The following is a 17793-nucleotide window of genomic DNA, read 5'->3' as shown; positions in this document are numbered from 1 at the left end:
TCCCTTCCCTCTCTATTCATCTAGCCATCCCTCCTTCCCTTGCTTGCTGCTGTGTCCTCCCTTGCTTCTCCACCTACTACCTCCTGCCTTTGCTACCATGCTCCTCCCCCTTATCTTTTCATTCGGACACCTGCCAACATTTTTTCATACCTTGATGAAGGGCTCAACCCCAAAACATTGGTTATGTATTTTTATCTTTGCTTTATAAAGGACACAGTTTGACCTGCTGAGTTTTTCCAGAATTGTGTTTTACTTAAGTAAATTTTTCATGCTGACAACCTTCCATTAGACATCCTTCATTGTTAACTTTCTCTGTCTGAGGATGTTGCCTGACCTGCCAAGCGCCTGAAGCATTTTCACATCTCCTGCTTTTAAAAAGATAATGTTCTTTTTCTTTGGCTTGGCTTCGCGGACGAAGATTTATGGAGGGGGTAAATGTCCACGTCAGCTGCAGGCTCGTTTGTGGCTGTCAAGTCCGATGCGGGACAGGCAGACACGGTTGCAGCGGTTGCAGGGGAAAATGGGTTGGTTGGGGTTGGGTGTTGGGTTTTTCCTCCTTTGCCTTTTGTCAGTGAGGTGGGCTCTGCGGTCTTCTTCAAAGGAGGTTGCTGCCCGCCAAACTGTGAGGCGCCAAGATGCACGGTTTGAGGCGATATCAGCCCACTGGCGGTGGTCAATGTGGCAGTCCTTGTACCTTTTCTTTGGTGCACCTCTGTCACGGTGGCCAGTGGAGAGCTCGACATATAACACGATCTTGGGAAGGCGATGGTCCTCCATTCTGGAGACGTGACCCACCCAGCGCAGATAATGTATGCCTCAGTAATATGGGTGGAGTAGAGAACAGTAGGCACTCTCTGAAATCAGGAGGCCTGGTCTTTAGTGCAGCGAGGTACTTACCTGCCAATTGATAGGATGGTGATTTCACCAGGCCTATTGACCCTGTACCCCACTTTGACAGATTTTGAGCTGTTCCTGGTGGGTGTGTTCAGCAGCAATTCTGGCCACTTCTTCTGACTGCACCTTGTACAGCTTGAACCCAGCAGGGTTGCTGAGGTCTGCACAGTGTGGACATGGTGGTGCTTGCAGAGCCTGGGTATAGTCAACAATGGAACAAATCTATAGAAAAAGCAAAAGAGTGCTTGAGGTCTGATTTCAGATAGTTTCATCAACAAAATCAATCCCAATAGATGCTAAATGAAATGGAAATGTAAGCAAGGATCACACTAGGGGTAAAGACAAAACAAAAACTTCAAATACCAAAAAATAAATACAATGGAAAAACTTCAGAAAAGTGTGCTTTGAATGAAAGACAAAACAGTGACGATCAAATCATTGTGAATGCTGGAAATGAGACCAAGGTTGAGATGAATTAATCACCAAGCTCTGATTAAAGAGCAAAACACGAAAGTCTGCAGACGCTGTGATTGAAGTAAAAACACAATGATAGAGAAACTCAACAGGTCAAGCAAGCAGTGTTATTGATATAGCAAAGATTGAGCCCAAAACATTGGTTATGCGTGTATCTTCCATCTTTTCTATAAAATACACTGCTTGACCTGCATTGTGTTTTTGATCTGATTAAGAGAGACTGGGCATTGTTTGAAAGGTTTCATTTTAAAAGGACCAGTGAAGAAAGAGGCTGTAGTTTGCAGAATGCTGACAGGGAATCAACTGAATGATTTCATATGATGAAGGAGGGTACATTGAGTAAGGATTCACCTAGCACAGAAACAGGCTCTTCGGCCCACTAAGCCCACTACGAACCAAGCACTGATTTGCACCAATGCCATTTTAATCTCCCCCAACATTCCAAAAAGTACCCCAGCAATTCTACCACTCGCCTACATCAGGGACAATTTAGAGTGGCCAATTAACCGACCAATCTACACGTCTTTGGGATATGGGTGAAAACAGAAGCCTCGGGAGAAGTCCACATGGTCACAGGGAGAGTGTGCAAACTTTACACAGACAGCACTGGAGGTGAAAACTGACTCTGGGTCACTGGAGATGTGAATCAGCGGCTCCAACATGGGAATCTTCAAAATAAAAGTCACAGGAAAAGGAGTCGTATTTTCTTTATTTAATAGTTAGGAATGTAGAAGGTTTTAGCTAAAATAGAAGGGAAAAGTACATATGAATGCAAATATTTGCAATGGTGACTAGATATTTTTTTGCTGTTGTTGCTCAAGCAAGGCAGATAGATGATAGAATCAGCATGTTAGCTTAAAGTTTTCTCAAGTCAAATCCAAAAACCAAATGAAAACACAGTTACATTTCAGATATCAAATCATTTTCTAATATGCATCACACCATTTTAATGACGGCCACAGAATGACCAGTTGGGTGATTCTTTAAAGTAATTGGATATTGTTATTTGTCACTCATTCTCAGATAAGACCATAATATCTAGTCTTTAGAGTTTCGAGGTGAATGAAGGTGGCTAATTAGACCAAAAGTACAATACACTACAAAATCACCAGTTGCACAATCACAGATTTTTAAAAAAAAATCTTTGTTGCATTAGTTAGAAATGCCAATAATTATAATGGATTCTATCAGTGTGTCATCTTCCAAAAGCTCTAATTAATGGAAGACAATTTGAAACCAGTAATGTACCCAGGTGACTGCTTGCCAGCCACCTGTTACAATTTTCCATTCTCTATAGGTAACCCTTAATGTTGTGCTATACACCAACATCAGAGAATTCCTCTTTCTGGTTTTAAAGTGCTACTTTTGGAGATGAATATGCAGACAACAACACTAAAGTTCTTGCAATTAATATTAGTAATATTTGAAAGTTTGAGTTTTCCCCTCTTTTAAAATACCAAAACAAAAATTACATATTCATCTTGCAATGATTTAGTAGCAAATTGTGGGGGAGGAGTGTTTGTGAATGAGATAGTGGTGTCCACTTCATTCGGTTTTGATTTCACTGAAATGTCAATCTTAGAATCCAGGCACCCCAGTTGAACAAGTAGTACGATGAAAGAACACAATTGGGGAACATGGGAGGTCAAGGTACAAGGTCATCTTCACTGATCTTCAGTTTTTTTGCAAATTTAGTGGGCATGGTGAATGGGGATCTTAGTTTGTAAGTTAAATATGCAGCTAATGTTCAGAATTTAGTGCTTATTTTGCAGCTGAACCTTTGAACAGTAGCATGGTGGATACTTCTGTAAACATTTTGAGTGCTGTTGATACCAATGCACAAAAATCGGATTTTTTCCACTAAAATTAACTGTGGCTAATAAATTGTTGGAGGTCAAAAATTTCCCCATTTGTTGCCTCAAATGGAAACATTAAGAAGTCTAATGTAACTAGAGATTCTGAGAAACATGGTTACATTTTTACTCATTGTTATTTGCGGCAAAACAAACAAAAAGCCATGAATTTTGGAAAAGTTGTCAGGAAAAGCAGAATTCACTCCTTCTCCAGGATGTTTCAAACTGAGAGCGCCCGTGAATGCAGTGATACTTTCATCAAAAATCTATGAACCAGCAGGCCTTCCCGGCATCACGTCGAGAGCAGTCAAAGAAGAGCTATCCAGCCCAATGTTTTTACAAATTCGATGGCAATTTCTCAATCTTTCCAATATTTATCTCCACTACCTTAAAAATATCCAATGATCTGCAACCACCACTCTCAGGAGGAGAGAATTCAAGAGAGTCACTACCCTCAAATAAAATTTCTACACACCTTGGTTTTAAATGATTGGTTCCTTATACAGCCCAGAATTTTCTAGCAATCAAGGATATTAGAAAATACCACATTACTATCTGGAAGAATTTTTTTTTTTTAAAAAGGTTCAAATGTAGCTCACTGGACAGCTCGTGTCAGGAGCCAGCATTGGGAAGAATGGTCTCTTTCTGTGCTATAAATTTTGTAATCTCATCAGCAATTTCAAATCAATCACCTGTTTTACCCATAAACCAATTTCATTGTACATGAACTTCAAGGGAGACGGAAATGAAATGGGACAGAACATGTATTCTGTCGCAAACTCATGCAAACCCCCAGAGCTGAATAAGCTAAAAAAAAATCTTAATCTTAGATTTTAAAGCACATGTATACAAACTTACTGTTCTGATGCATTTTTACTGGTAATTTCTGCCATATCGTTACTGGGGGTGGTCCCCTCCAAGCGTTCATGTTCCTTTAACATCTCTTGCAAGGCTGCAGCATTTTCTGTCATTAATAAAAACACCATGTTCATGACTACAGATGCAGTGCATCACCACATTATTAACAATGTGGGATAATGTGCTGCTTTTCAACTACACAGGCAGTTGCTTTGGCCCATATCCAAGGGAATTGTTCAATATTCTATTCCTCATTGGAAAGTGATAAATGGAAGAAAGTTACGAACAGTAAAACCTCCAGAATCCAGAATTCAAGCAGTCTCAACCCAACAGCAAAAAACAGGCAAGTGTAAAATCTGCGTGCCTCTCCATTAGTTCGCCAATCCACACAATCTCAAGCAACTGTAAAATACACTTTTCCGGCATCTAACAATTTCAATAGCTGCCAGAAACCAGAGGTTTACTGTACTTAAATATTTATACACATCAAAAGTTGATATGACAAGTCACAAATAAATCTGGAACCAATTAAATGCTACAATGGACAAACTAAACCCTCTCAATGTCTGATACTAGTAGCAGTAACATTACAGAAGTGAGGGAGAATAGCTTCTGGCAGCACTGTACAACTTGCAACAGAAAGTTTCCTTTGTTCTGAATCCTGTTAATGATCTTGGCAGTAATAGTGTGAGGAGGCAACCTTTGTGACACCTCATAGCAGGTGGGTTGCACATCCTTACCTGCTGGATAAAAAGACAAAGGTCTAATCTTCTCTTGCCCATATTCTTTACTTAGAGACTGTGTCAGATTTGTGATTATACAGTCAGAGTGCCAAGTAAGCACCTGCATTGTGAGCAGTTAGTCCCAAGTATTTAACCTAATTAAAATTAGTACTGCGTTAAAGTACAGGTCAAGAACCACATGATGTTACTGCATTCCTCCCGTATCTTCATATTGAAGTAAATTGGTGCCAGCTAGTACAATTGCTGAGGGACCACTTACCCCGAATGGCAAATGATTGAAAAAGTTGACGCTAACCTTTCTTCTCAGTGATCAGCCGTACCAGCACACTGATAGTGTCTTCGTTAGTTTCATCCGATCTGAAGGGAATTGTATTAACAGCTGCAATAAAAAAAAGAAAATGAAGAGGGTCTCTTTGGATCGGAACTACCTTAACAGCTTTTACTGCAGGACTTGTCCAAATACCTGGATTTATAGGCACAAACATGAGCTATCATATTCACACAATGTTTGGAAAGTTTGTGGATGCTCAGCTGTGAACATTCAATGTGAAGAACTTGGCCATTTCTGGTTAATAAGATTCACTGTTAAAAGTTGGGAGCATTTTCTACCTGTAGGGAATTCATTTCTCCAGATTGTACAAAGTGACAGATCACAAATATCAACTAATAAAATGTTTTAATGCTTGCACAAATTCCTGCAAGATTAAACATTTCCAGGATGACATTCAAGGATACAGCTGAGACCAGTTCCTAAGATGAGTGTTGATTGGATTAAATTCTGCAGGTGCACAGAATCTTGCATTGGACAAATTTATTTCAGAATCACATTCAGGATTTATTGTCAAGAACAAGTCATGAAATTTGGTGTTTTGCGGCAGCATCGAAGTCCAAACATTCATATTATAACCTCCTGATGACATTGCTATATAAAAATAAAAGTGCACAAAAAGTAAGGAAGTGTCTTTGGATCATTAATTATTCCGGAATCTGATGGCAGTGGGGAAGAAGCTGTCCTTGTGCCGTTGAGTGCTCGTCTTTAGGCTCCTGTACCTTTTTCCCGATGGTAGCAGAGTGAAGAGGGCGTGGCCTTGGTAGGGAGGGTCTTTGAGGATTGAGGCTGCTTTTTTAAGACACCGCCTCATGTAGATGTCCTTGAAGGAGTGAAGTCTGGTGCCTGTGAAGTCAACAACCCTCGAGTTATTCTTGTCCTGAGAGTTGGCACCTCCATACCAGGCAGTGATGCAACCAGCCAGAATGCTCTCCACAGTACACCTGTAGAAGTTTATGAGAGTCTTCGGTGACGTATCGAATCTCCGAGCCTTCTTTGTGGAGGCTCCAGGACAGATCCTCAGAGATGTTGATACCCATGGTGTTATGGTATTTGAGTAAGTGACAAATTGGTATACACTACCCATGTCCACTGTATTTCCTGGTGTAATAGTCGAGTTTTTTGTACCAATTTTTTGGGTTAAATTTGGTGGGATCAACTTTTACATGGGTCATACTTTTGATCACGATTATTACCTGCATCGTTCAAGATGTCAGGAGCTCGGATAGCTGGAACCAGGTGGTAAGTTCGTGTTCAAGGTATCAGGAGCTTGGAAGGGCTCAGATTCTGAAAGCGAATTCTCGTGACTTTCTTGAAACCAAATTTCAGAAGCAAAATTCAACATAAAAACCTCTCAGCATCGCCAAGTTCACATGGTGAATTTCTACATCAGGACTTCTGAAATGCTAGTCCAGCGACACAACTGACAGATTCCCTGAGTGTTTAGCTCATCTCGTGGATAGCCAATCACACTGCTTTGCCTCTCCAGACTGAATGGAGATTGAAGTGAAAAATACAAAACAAAGCTTCTCTCTACGCAGAAAAAGAGAGAATTCTTAGAATTCTAATTCAATGTTGTCCATGTACTAAGATGAACTCCATTTGGACCTGCCAGTAGAACTTTACAGTGCTCTTAAACTGAGCTGGCCTTTGGACAAAAGTTTCACGGGAGAAAACACTCCGACTCGTTCCCCTTATAGAGTGAGACTGGAAACATCATAACCTCATGGGACTGAGTATTTAGATTTGTATGCTGTGATATTACACGTAATCCTGCACTGCAATTTCCTTGACCCAAGAATATCTCAAGTGTATGCAGATATTGGATGGGAATTTGTTAAAATTAAAACTAGATCTCTCTTTAGCAAAATATTCAGCTGCGAGACTTTACAGCTTAATTGAAATTAACATGACTGCCTTATTTCGCCAAGATTTAGAAGGCAGAACACCTTTTAGTGGGTCCAAGCAACCCAACCTTAACATCAAACTGACACAGTCTGGTCCTCACTCAAGATTCGTTCTGCAGAGGTTATCAGGTAATAAATCAGGAACAGAAGTTATTACTTTTTAAAAATCTTTGTAGACCAAGAATATTGAGCTGATCAGTATTTTGTTGACATTTTTCCCCCCACACAGAAGATTGCAATCTGGAATATGTTGTCTGACAAGGTAGTAGACTCAAAACAGCACTTGAACTGATAAAGCAAGCAAATTACAGACGAATTACTGGTAAAAAGGATTCCTGTGGATGAGAATTAAAACACATTGCTAGAGAAAGTCAGCAGATCAAAGAGTGTACTTTATATAGCAAAAATAAAGATTCATAATGGACGTTTCAGGCTCGAACCCTTCATCAAGATATGAACACAATGTAGGTAGGCACCCAAACAAGAAAACCTGCTAAGTTTCTCCAGCATTGTGTTTTTACTTCATTTATGGTATTTGCAGAATTTTGTGTTTTTCTGCTATTGATGGGAAGGTCAGCGTGAACATAAGTAAACACAAAAATCTGCAGACGCCGGGGTTGAAATAAAACCAATGCTGGAAAAACTCAGCAAGTCAAACAGAGTACTTTATATTGCAAAGATTTACATCACCAACGTTTAGGCTTGACCCCTTCATCAAGGTATGAAAAAAATATCAGCAGTGTCTAAACAAAAAGATACGGGGAGGGGTGAGGGAGGAGCATAAACCCAAAGACAGGAGGGAATAGGTGGAGAAGGGAGAGAAGGCACAACAGCAAGCAGGGGGAGGAGGGATGGCTTGGTGAATAGAGAGGGAAAGGGGTGGAGAGTCAAGGGAAAGAAGACAAGGGGAAGGGAAGGGAAGGGGAATAGACAGTAGATTAGCAGCCAGAGATGTCGATGTTAGTGACATCTGGTTAGAGTGCCCAGACGGAAAAGAAAATGTTGTTTCTCCAATTTATGGGTCATCTTGGTGGGGCATGAGGCTATGGACAGACATGGGAGTGGGACCCAAAAATGAAATGGTTGGCCTCTGGGAGGTCCATCTCACTGATACAGACAGAGCAAAGATGCTCATCAAAGCAATCTCCCCATCTATGCCCAGTCTCTCTGATGTAGAGGAGGACACAAAGACAGCACCGGATGTAGTAGTAGATCAGTCCCGCGGAAACACAAGTGAAGTGTGGCTTCACTTGAAAGGCCTGTTTGGGGCCCCTGACCGTGGTGAGGGAGAAGATGTGGGTGCAAATGTTGCACCTCCTGTGGCCACAGGGGAAGGTGCTGGGGGGGGGGGGGGGGGGGTGGGAGGTGCAATCAGTGGGGAGGAACGAGTGCAAGAGGGAGAGGTCAGTATGAACATGATGGGCTCGTGTCTGCTTTTCTGCTCTACAACTATAACATTCAGTGCCTTGCCACTTTACATTTCTGAAGCCAGTGGATCACTTTATCATACAAAGTATTTGACAAAGTTTCATCATCATTTACAGATCCAACCATGGAGCGTCCCATCACCCATTTTCCATTGCCTTTACTGAGGTGAGACTGAAACCTTCACGACAAAAGCTGTGAACACCAATTTCTGTAAGCTACTGAATTCATGAGAAAGAGACTGGAAGTATTCAAATCCAGTCTTAATAACAAAAGGTAGTATTCTGCATAACTATAATTCTGACGTCAATTCATAACACCCAGTTTGTAATGTGTCATTTATATCTCCACTGCCCACTGAAGAACATATTTCTCATATTTTCTTCTCTCAATGAGCTTCATTTTCGCTTCCACTTCCGTTTCCACAGCTTCAAACACAGCCCAGCTGCTATTTCTTACAAAAGAGGTTGAGTTGCATCACTGGAGAACATCTATCACTTGACCTCCCTCGCACCAACAACAGTTTGCCACAGCCCTCCCCAGCGAAGAATCCCAGAGGTACAGAATCCACTGATTGAGGATTATCTCCTTATCTCAGGACACAGTGGCTGATAATTTACCCTGAGATTATCTCTGCAAACCCATTTGTCAGGATCTCTCTAGCTAGAGGGAGGAAACTGTGCTCCTAGTGTTGATCTCTTTCTGTTTCCTCAATTGATACCAAACTTTTATTGACTGAGTATGGGCCAATCTTACTTATTTACTCCACATAGGACACTCCCAATCTCGGGAATCAATCTACTGAACTAACTCACAACTACATTTTTCTTTAACATTAGAGTTGTCAAGTTATACATAGAATCAGGACCTTCAGCCCAAAGAGTCCATGCTAACCATTAACCATTCCCTTACACTAATACATTTATTTTTCTCATATTCCCACCAGTTCCTCCCAAATTCTGGCACTCATCTGCACACGTGGGACAATTTACAATGGCCATTGAATCTGAACCCACATCTTTGGAAGGTAGGAGATGAGCAAAACCCAAGCAGTAACAGAACATTAAACTAGCCAGGCTCACACCTGGGTTACTGGAGGCTGAAATCTGCACCAAGTTCTCCAAAGGAGGGCAATTTCCAAAAACCATATCAAGAATCTTAATGGTCCCACCCACCAAGTCCTCACTTGCTTCTTGTGGAAGATTCTGTTCAGTCACATTCCCAGTTTTTTCTCCCATATCCCTGCAAGTTATATTCCCACCTGGTGTTGTTCAACTCAATTTCTACTACCCCTTCAGCCAGCAAATTCTAGGTTATAACTGCAGATTCTTCCCGATATAGAACAGAACATTACAGCACAGTACATGCCCTTTGGCCCTCGATGTTGTGCCAACCTATATATTCCTACCAAAATAAACAAAAATCTAAACCCTTCAACCTTTCCTTTAAATTGCAAAGCATTTAAAATCTAAAAGCACTGTGGGGCACAAGTCACCATAGTGACAAGTTAAAATATAGTGAGTGAAACATGACAGTGTGCAGATGCTGTGATTGTAGTTAAAAAAAACACAAATGCTGGAGGAACTCAGCCGGTCTTCGGCATCTATGAGACAAAGATATAATCCCAACATTTCAGGGCTGAGCCCTTCTGCAAGGAATAAACCAGCAATAGGAAATCTCAGAATTCAGACAATACTGACTGGGGGAGGGATCCAGACTAACAAAAGGTGTTAATTGAATATGATATGGGACAGGTATGAATTTATCTTGTTTATGCGAAAGGAGAAGGAATGGAAAGGCAGAGATAGGGAAAGGCGATAGGGAAAAAGGGGGTGTTTTAACAAAAGCCAAAGAAGTCACTATTAATGCCATCAGGTTGGAGGGTGCCCAGTCAGAAGATGAGGTGTTGTTCTTAAAATATGCAGGTGGTCTCAGTCTGGCAGTGCATGAGACCATGGACAGACATGTTAGCAAGGGAATGGGATGGAGAATTGAAATGGGAGGCCACTGGGAGATCCACACCATTGCAGCGGACAGAGCTGAGGTGCTTAACAAAGCAATCTTCCAGTCTGTGTCCAGTCTCTCCAATGTAGAGTGGACCACATTGGGAGCACCGGATGTAGTAGATGACCCTTCAGATTCATAAGTGAAATGTTGCTTCACTTGGAAGAACTGAATGTGGGTCCTGAATGGTGGTGACGGAGGTTGTGTGGGTGCAAGTGGAGCATCTCCTGCAGTTCCAGGGGTAGGCCCCCCGAGGGGGCGATTGGTGGGGAGGGAGGGATGGACAAGGGAGTCGTGGAGGGAGCAGTCCCTGCGGAAGATAGAGAGGGGAATATGTGTCTAGATGTGAGATCACGCACTAGGTGGAGTAAATGGCGGAGGAGGATGTATTCGATGTGGAGGATGTGGAGGCTGGTGGGGTGGTAGGTGAAGACAAGAGGAATCCTATCCATTGTGGGTGGTGGCGGAGGGGGCCAAGCAGGTATGAGGGTAATGGAAGATATTTAGGTGAGCACCAAATTGATGGTGGTAGAGGGAAAGCCACATTGTTTGAAGGAGGAAGACATCTCTGACTATCTGGCATACAAGTCCTCATCCTGGATGCTGATGCGATGGAGATGGAGGAATTGAGAGAATGGAATGGAATCCTTACAGGGGACAGGGTGCGAAGAGGTGTAGTCAAGTAGCTGTGGGAGTTAGTGGGTTTGTAGATGTCTGTCAAGAGTTTGTCTCCCTAGATGGAGTGAGAGACCTAGGAAAGGGAGAGTGTTGCTAGATAATGGGTACATGAGGCAGCACCAGTAGTTATTGACATAGCAGAGAAAGAGTTGAGGGGCCTTGCCTGTATAGGCTTGTAGCATGGATTGCTCCATGTAGCCAACAAACCTGGGGCCCATGTGGGTATCCATAGCTACCCTTTTAACCTGGAGAAAGTGGGACGAGTCAAAGGAGAAATTATTGAGGGTGATGACAAGTCCTGCCAGCTGGAGGAGGGTGGTGGTGGAAGGGAACTGACTGGTTCTATTTTCTGGAAAGAAACAAAGAGCTTTGAGGTCTTTATTATAGGGGATGGACATGTATAGGATTGGATATCCATGGTAAACATGCTGCGATTGAGTTCAGGAAACTGGAAGTTGTGAACTGATGGAGGGCATGTGAAGCATCCTGGATGTAGTTGGGGAGGGACTGGAGAAGTGGGAACAAAACAGAGTGAAGGTAAGCAGAGGTCAATTCAGTGGGGCCAGAGCATGTGGACACGATGGGTCTGCTGGGTCAATTGGGTTTGTAGATCTTGGGTAGGAAGTAGAAATGGGCAGTACAGTGTTGGAAAAACAACAAGGTTGGAAGCCATGGCAGGGAGGTGACCGGAAGTGATGAGTTTAGAGATGGTGCGTGATACAAAGAGTTTTGATGGAGTCCTGTTGGAGGGGTAAGAGGAGGTATCTGAGAGTTGTCAGCTGGCTTCGGCCAGATAGATGTTAGTGCACCAGACTACAACAGCACCACCGTTGTCTGCAGGTTTGAAGGCGAGGTTCAGATTGGTGCAGAGAGCCAGGTGAACTGAAGAGATGCGATTGGAATGAATGAGGTGAGTAGTTGGAAATATAAAAGTCCGAGCAGGCTGAAGACTGAATGAGGTGTCCAGGAAGAGGAAGGTGGTTTAAAGCGGGAGAAGAAATCTGTAGTGGAGAGTAGAGAATCGTTGTGGACGTAGGCATTGAGATGGAGCTGATGGAAGAAGAGTTCAGCATCATATCATGCATGGAACTCATTAAGGTGTGGGTGAAGAGAGATGAAGGTGAGGCCTTTACTGATGACAGAGTGCTCAGTCTCCAAGAAGGGAAGGTCCGATGGAATGGTGAAGACCAGGCATGGGTTAGGGGAGAGAGTGGGGTAGATCAGATAGTGGAAGGTATGAAGGTTCCAAGGGAGGGTGGGGATGGTTGGGAAAGTCAGAGGGTGGAAAGAGAGAGGTCCATGCATTCCAGGAGCCAGGGTGAGAGTTTGTGGTAGAGGCTTGGTCCAGTAGGTCGTAGGGACCAAGGTGGAAACCCACGTCTGAAGCTCGGTTCTGTAGGTCACTGAGTTCAGAGTGAAAGTTCACGTCAGAGGCTCGATCCTCTAGGTCGTGGAGACCTGCATCAGGAGATCAGTCCTGTAAGCCGCCAGAGCCACGTGTGGGAAGTCTCCGAAAACTGCTCCACACAAAACAAAGGAGGGGGGGTTTAACCGACTACTTGAGAAACAGACTGTGTTAATGCAAGACAACTTTCCTATATCCATGCTCTAGAAAAAAAACAGGCACCAAATGGATTTAAAAGCTAGTCTTGGCTCATTTGATGCCAATATCCATTGTTAGCTGGAAAAAAAAGTGGAAAACACAAGGAGCTAAAACTGAACAAAAAAAAACTTTTTACCTTCCAATTGAACCTTTTTTTTTGGGTCAGGTGATAATTGGACCTGGCTACACTTTTAATTTAATACCAGGTGACAGGAGTCTCAGTTTGTAGCCACGATCATAGAAAATTGTTGCTTTGTAAACAATTTCATGCAATTAACAGGCGGAAGATGTTCTCCAAATTTAAACACAGAATTAGCAAGTCAATGTTTTCTACATTCCAACTGCTCGTCCAGTTCAACAACAAGCCTCACAGATCAGAATTGTGTAAACAAACACTGAGCTTAAGTAACCATTCAATTACTGCAACTACTCTCTAAGTTTTACCAGTGGAAAGAATGGACCAAGATAGTTCCTCCATCATTGTGGTTCCCAGTGGAGTTACTCCAGGGAGCTAATGTTGTGGAGAAACAGAAACAGCTCCCAAAGCAAAAATTCACAATTGGCAGACATCCCAAATTGTTTATTTTTGGCCTTCCTGCATAATTATTTGTGTCCCTTTTCTCAGAAAAGTTAGGTTTATTTAAATTGGTCCACAAAAGATGCAGGGTAGAGGGGCCAACGTTTGTAATTTCTATACACCTGTATTCTTTAAAGTTTACATGAAATGGGACAATTTTTGCATAATAAGAAAAATTCAGATTTTGAGATCTACAAACGAGGAGGTATCTGGTATCATTTCAAATGGTGAATGAACCTGCTCCCCTAGCAAGCAAAAGCTTAGCAATTTAGTTATTTGGCTAGTATCCAGATGGCCAAACCTTTAGCCCACAGGCTATAGTTTGCAGCTGGAGTATGCAAATATATCTGGAATTTTTCAAAATTTCTGTAATCTTTCAGATCGTCATGAAAACTTCTGGTTCACCTCTGTCCTTCAGGGAAGGAAACTTGCCCTCCACAAATTAATTTGGACTGAATGTGATATCTACATTCTTGGCAATTTGGCTAGCTTGTTAAGAGAAATGAAAATTGCTGAAAACATTCATAAGAACATAAGAAATAGAAGCAGGAGTAGACATCTGGCCCTTCAAGTCTGCTCTTCCATCCAATGAGGTCATGGCTGATCTGATGATAGGCTCATCTCCACCTACCTGCCTTTTCTCCTATCCCTTAATTCCCCCACATTGTGAAAAAAAACTAACCAACCTGGTTTTGCTCTATATACTCATGTAATAGTTGAGTATTTTGGACCATTTTTTCAGGTCAAATTGGGTGGGTGGGGGGGGGGGAGGCTACTTTTACACGGTTCATAATTTTGACCACAGTTAAGGACCTGCACCTTTAAAGGCATTGGGAGCTTGGAAGCTTGGATGGCCAGGACTGGGTGGTAAGTCCGTATTCAGGCCGTCAGGAGCTACGATGGGCAGGCAGCTGGGGCCTAGGTGAGAGAAATCTTTCTTTCCTTATGTTAACATTGTTGGAATGTTGAGAACTCTGGTGGGTGGATGGCCAGGGCGAGGGTGCATGATCAGGGCATCAGGAGCTCTGGTGGGTAGCTCGGATGAGGGTCTGCGGTGAGTGGGCAGCCAGGGCAAGGATATGCATTCGGGGCATCAGGAATTCTGGTGAGCGGGAGGCCGGGGCGAGGATCCGCAGTCGGGGGTTCGGGACCTCCAGTGGATGGGCGGCCAAGAGGAGGGCTCACAGTTGGGGCGTCATGAGCTTGTATGTCTATTATATGATTCAATATTACACAAGTATATTTGGTAAATATATTCATTGAGGTAGCCTACACTGCTTCAATGGGCAGTAAATTCTATAGATTCGTCACCCTCTGGTAAAAGAGTTCCTCCTCATCTCTGTCCTGGATCTACTACCCCAAATCCTGAGGTTATGTCCCCTAGTTCTAGTAAGTTCAGCAGGTCAGGAAATGGCTGTGTAGGTCAGGCAATAGCTGTGTAGGTTGATGGCTTTCCATCAGAAGTAAAGTTAGAAATCAAACATGTCAAGTTAAACAAAAGGGAGAGAACAAAAAAAAATGTGACAAAGCAGAGGCCGAGAGACTGAATGGCACAAAAAAATGTCTGGAACTGTGAGATACAAAACAGTGGAGGTAATTGAAAACTGAAATAAAAGAATGTGAGAAAGACCCAGCAGGTGTAGACATGTCACAACTGGCCACTTCTGATAGAAGTTGGAAAGGATGATTATTGGAAATTGTTGAATTATTGAGCCCTGGAAACAATGTGGCAAGAAGATTTCTTTCCCTATGTTAACATTGTTGAAATAAAGCTTTAAGCCAAAGACGGAGAGGCAAGTAAGAGTGGGATGAAGAGATAACAGGCAACTGGAAGCTCAGAATCACTGCCATCATCCAACCAGTGTTCAACTTCTCATGTCTAGAAGAGACCACACTGGGACCCACAAATGCAATGCACTAAAGTAGAAGTACAGTAAAACCTCTGGTATCCGGCACAGTAAAACCTCTGGTATCCGGCACAGTAAAACCTCTGGTATCCGGCACAGTAAAACCTCTGGTATCCGGCACAGTAAAACCTCTGGTATCCGGCACAGTAAAACCTCTGGTATCCGGCACAGTAAAACCTCTGGTATCCGGCACAGTAAAACCTCTGGTATCCGGCACAGTAAAACCTCTGGTATCCGGCACAGTAAAACCTCTGGTATCCGGCACAGTAAAACCTCTGGTATCCGGCACAGTAAAACCTCTGGTATCCGGCACAGTAAAACCTCTGGTATCCGGCACAGTAAAACCTCTGGTATCCGGCACAGTAAAACCTCTGGTATCCGGCACAGTAAAACCTCTGGTATCCGGCACCTTTGAGATTTGGTAGATGTGGGATAAGTGTATTTTATGGATGCTTGAGACTTACTCTTACAATGCCAAACTAAAACTTATCCACTGCCTCATATCCGCTGACTTCTACAGGTACTCTGACGAATTCACTTAGCACGCGAGTGGTGGATTAGCAAATAAAAAGCGAAGCATGCCAATTTTAAATTTGATTTGTTTTAACCTATTATTTTGTTCTTATTTATTTCAATTATTTTTCCTCAATTTTGTTTTGTTGGTTATTTGAGCCTGCTGGTTGATTGAATTCCAGATACCAGGGGTTTTACTGTACTCTCTTAGAAATGACAGAATCAGACATTTTGGCGTCCACAGTTTGGCACTGGATATTTTAGTGCTCACATTTGGTGACAGACACGGATTTAATTTATTATATTTTTAATTATATATAATGAATATAAAATTAAGGCTGGGGTTAACTAACTGCTGTCTTCCTGTGGTAAAATCCACCTAAATGTTAGTGCCAAAATGTCCAGCACCAAACTGTGGGCAGCAAAATGTCCGGCATGAAACTGTGGACGCCAAAATGTCCTAGAGCCTAGAAATGAACCACTATGTAAGCTAGAAAGAGCAACTTCCTAGAGGGAAGAGAAAAGGGCAGATATTGGACCTCTTGCTGTTGCATTGAGCAGGTTTGCCAAGCAGTGCAAGAGTGAACCAAAGAATCATGGAGGGATAATCCCTTTGGAATGGAAAATGGAAGGGGAGAGAAAGAAGTGTTAGCTGGTGACACGCTGTTGAAGATGGTTACATTTTAATTGTTGCTCAAATTGGTCTCTCAGTTTAAAGGATGAACAACAATCATTAGGCATGGGAATAATATATATATATATTTAGATTTGTTAGTTTTTCTGTTCTTCCTAATTAGGATGATGCAGAAATGATCACAAAGAGAACTCCATCAATAATCCTTCCAGTACCTTCCTAGACATATAAAAGAGGGGTGGATATTAAAATGAAGACATCGTAAATGTAAATAATTTTGCACAAAGAAATTAGAACCTAAATAATTTGTGAAGCCAAGGGATAAATATCCTGAATTACCTAGAATCCCAGGTGGTTCCCAGAAGCAGGGGACCGAGGGCAAGTTTTTTTGGGAGGGGAGGGGGTGGTGGGCATCATTAAGAATCTACACCTATGTATTGAAGATATGGACTCCAAATTTTTAGAAAAACATCATTTTATAAACATATATAAACATATATTTCCACTTTCCAATGAGTCATATCTAGATGGGAATCAAATTTCCAGGTAATAGTTATATCCTGGCCACCACCAAAGCGATCTTTACAGATTCTAATTGGTGTTTCAACAGCCTCATTTTAGGTCTTACATCTGCTTATATTTCCCAATATAAACCATTCTGATATCTGTACAAATTGAATCTTAGTATTTGTTCCGGAAGATTTCACAAATATTCCCAGAAAGGCCACACTGCAGCATGACCAGGTTGAATGCAAAAAGGTTCCTGTTTCTTCGATGCATCTAAAACATTGATCTGATATTTCTGATTTTAATTTGTGTAATTTTTGCAGCATAAGATATAGTTGGTGCAAAAAATTGTTATTCCTTACATTAATAGTATTGGTCATGTTGTCCTGATAAAAGTCAGACCAGCTTTTCTCATCAATCAGTTATGTAACTGCTGTTTCAGGGTGCCCATTTTAAGTAGGAAATATACTTTTGAAATAAATTTCTTCGTAGTCCCCTTTCGAACCAGAGTCTCTACTTCATTGCACTGTGGTAAGGTCATCAATGGGCCCAATTTGTCCCTTAAATAAGATCTTAATTGAAAATAGCAGAAGATAGTATTATTATTTACGTATGGGATAGTTTTGTGTTATAAAGTCAATTGGGATAAAAGTGAAATTATGCAACTTACGGGAGGGAATTATAATCAAATTCAGAGAAATTCACAATTTAAGTGGCCGCTAAATGGTATATAATATTTAGGAATAAAGGTAGATAGTAACTTACAGAATTTATACAAGTTGAACTATCTTCCCTTGCTTAAGAGAATTGGGGAAGACCTTGATAAATGGATGAATATCCCAATAACTCTTGTTGGCAGGGTCAATTGTATAAAAATGAATATGTTGC

The 17793-nt window shown here is 41.9% G+C and overlaps 1 protein-coding gene across 4 annotated transcripts in view; it reads right to left on the bottom strand.

Annotated features, from left to right (window-relative positions):
* Nucleotides 1–17793, bottom strand: part of relt (RELT TNF receptor) — a 91758-nt gene that overhangs the window by 19694 nt on the left and 54271 nt on the right. For all 4 annotated transcript variants that reach the window (XM_069891796.1, XM_069891795.1, XM_069891793.1 and 1 more), the window contains 3 exons: nucleotides 5118–5201; nucleotides 4080–4185; nucleotides 898–1116 (listed from right to left, as the gene is read on the bottom strand). In XM_069891796.1, coding sequence (XP_069747897.1) covers nucleotides 898–1116; nucleotides 4080–4185; nucleotides 5118–5201 — 409 coding nt within the window. The remainder of the gene's footprint in view (nucleotides 1–897; nucleotides 1117–4079; nucleotides 4186–5117; nucleotides 5202–17793) is intronic.

This window comes from Narcine bancroftii, chromosome 7, assembly GCF_036971445.1.
Source record: "Narcine bancroftii isolate sNarBan1 chromosome 7, sNarBan1.hap1, whole genome shotgun sequence".
Taxonomy (NCBI): domain Eukaryota; kingdom Metazoa; phylum Chordata; class Chondrichthyes; order Torpediniformes; family Narcinidae; genus Narcine; species Narcine bancroftii.
The sequence above is the reverse complement of the archived record's forward strand: the minus strand, read 5'-3'. Positions and strand labels throughout refer to the sequence as shown.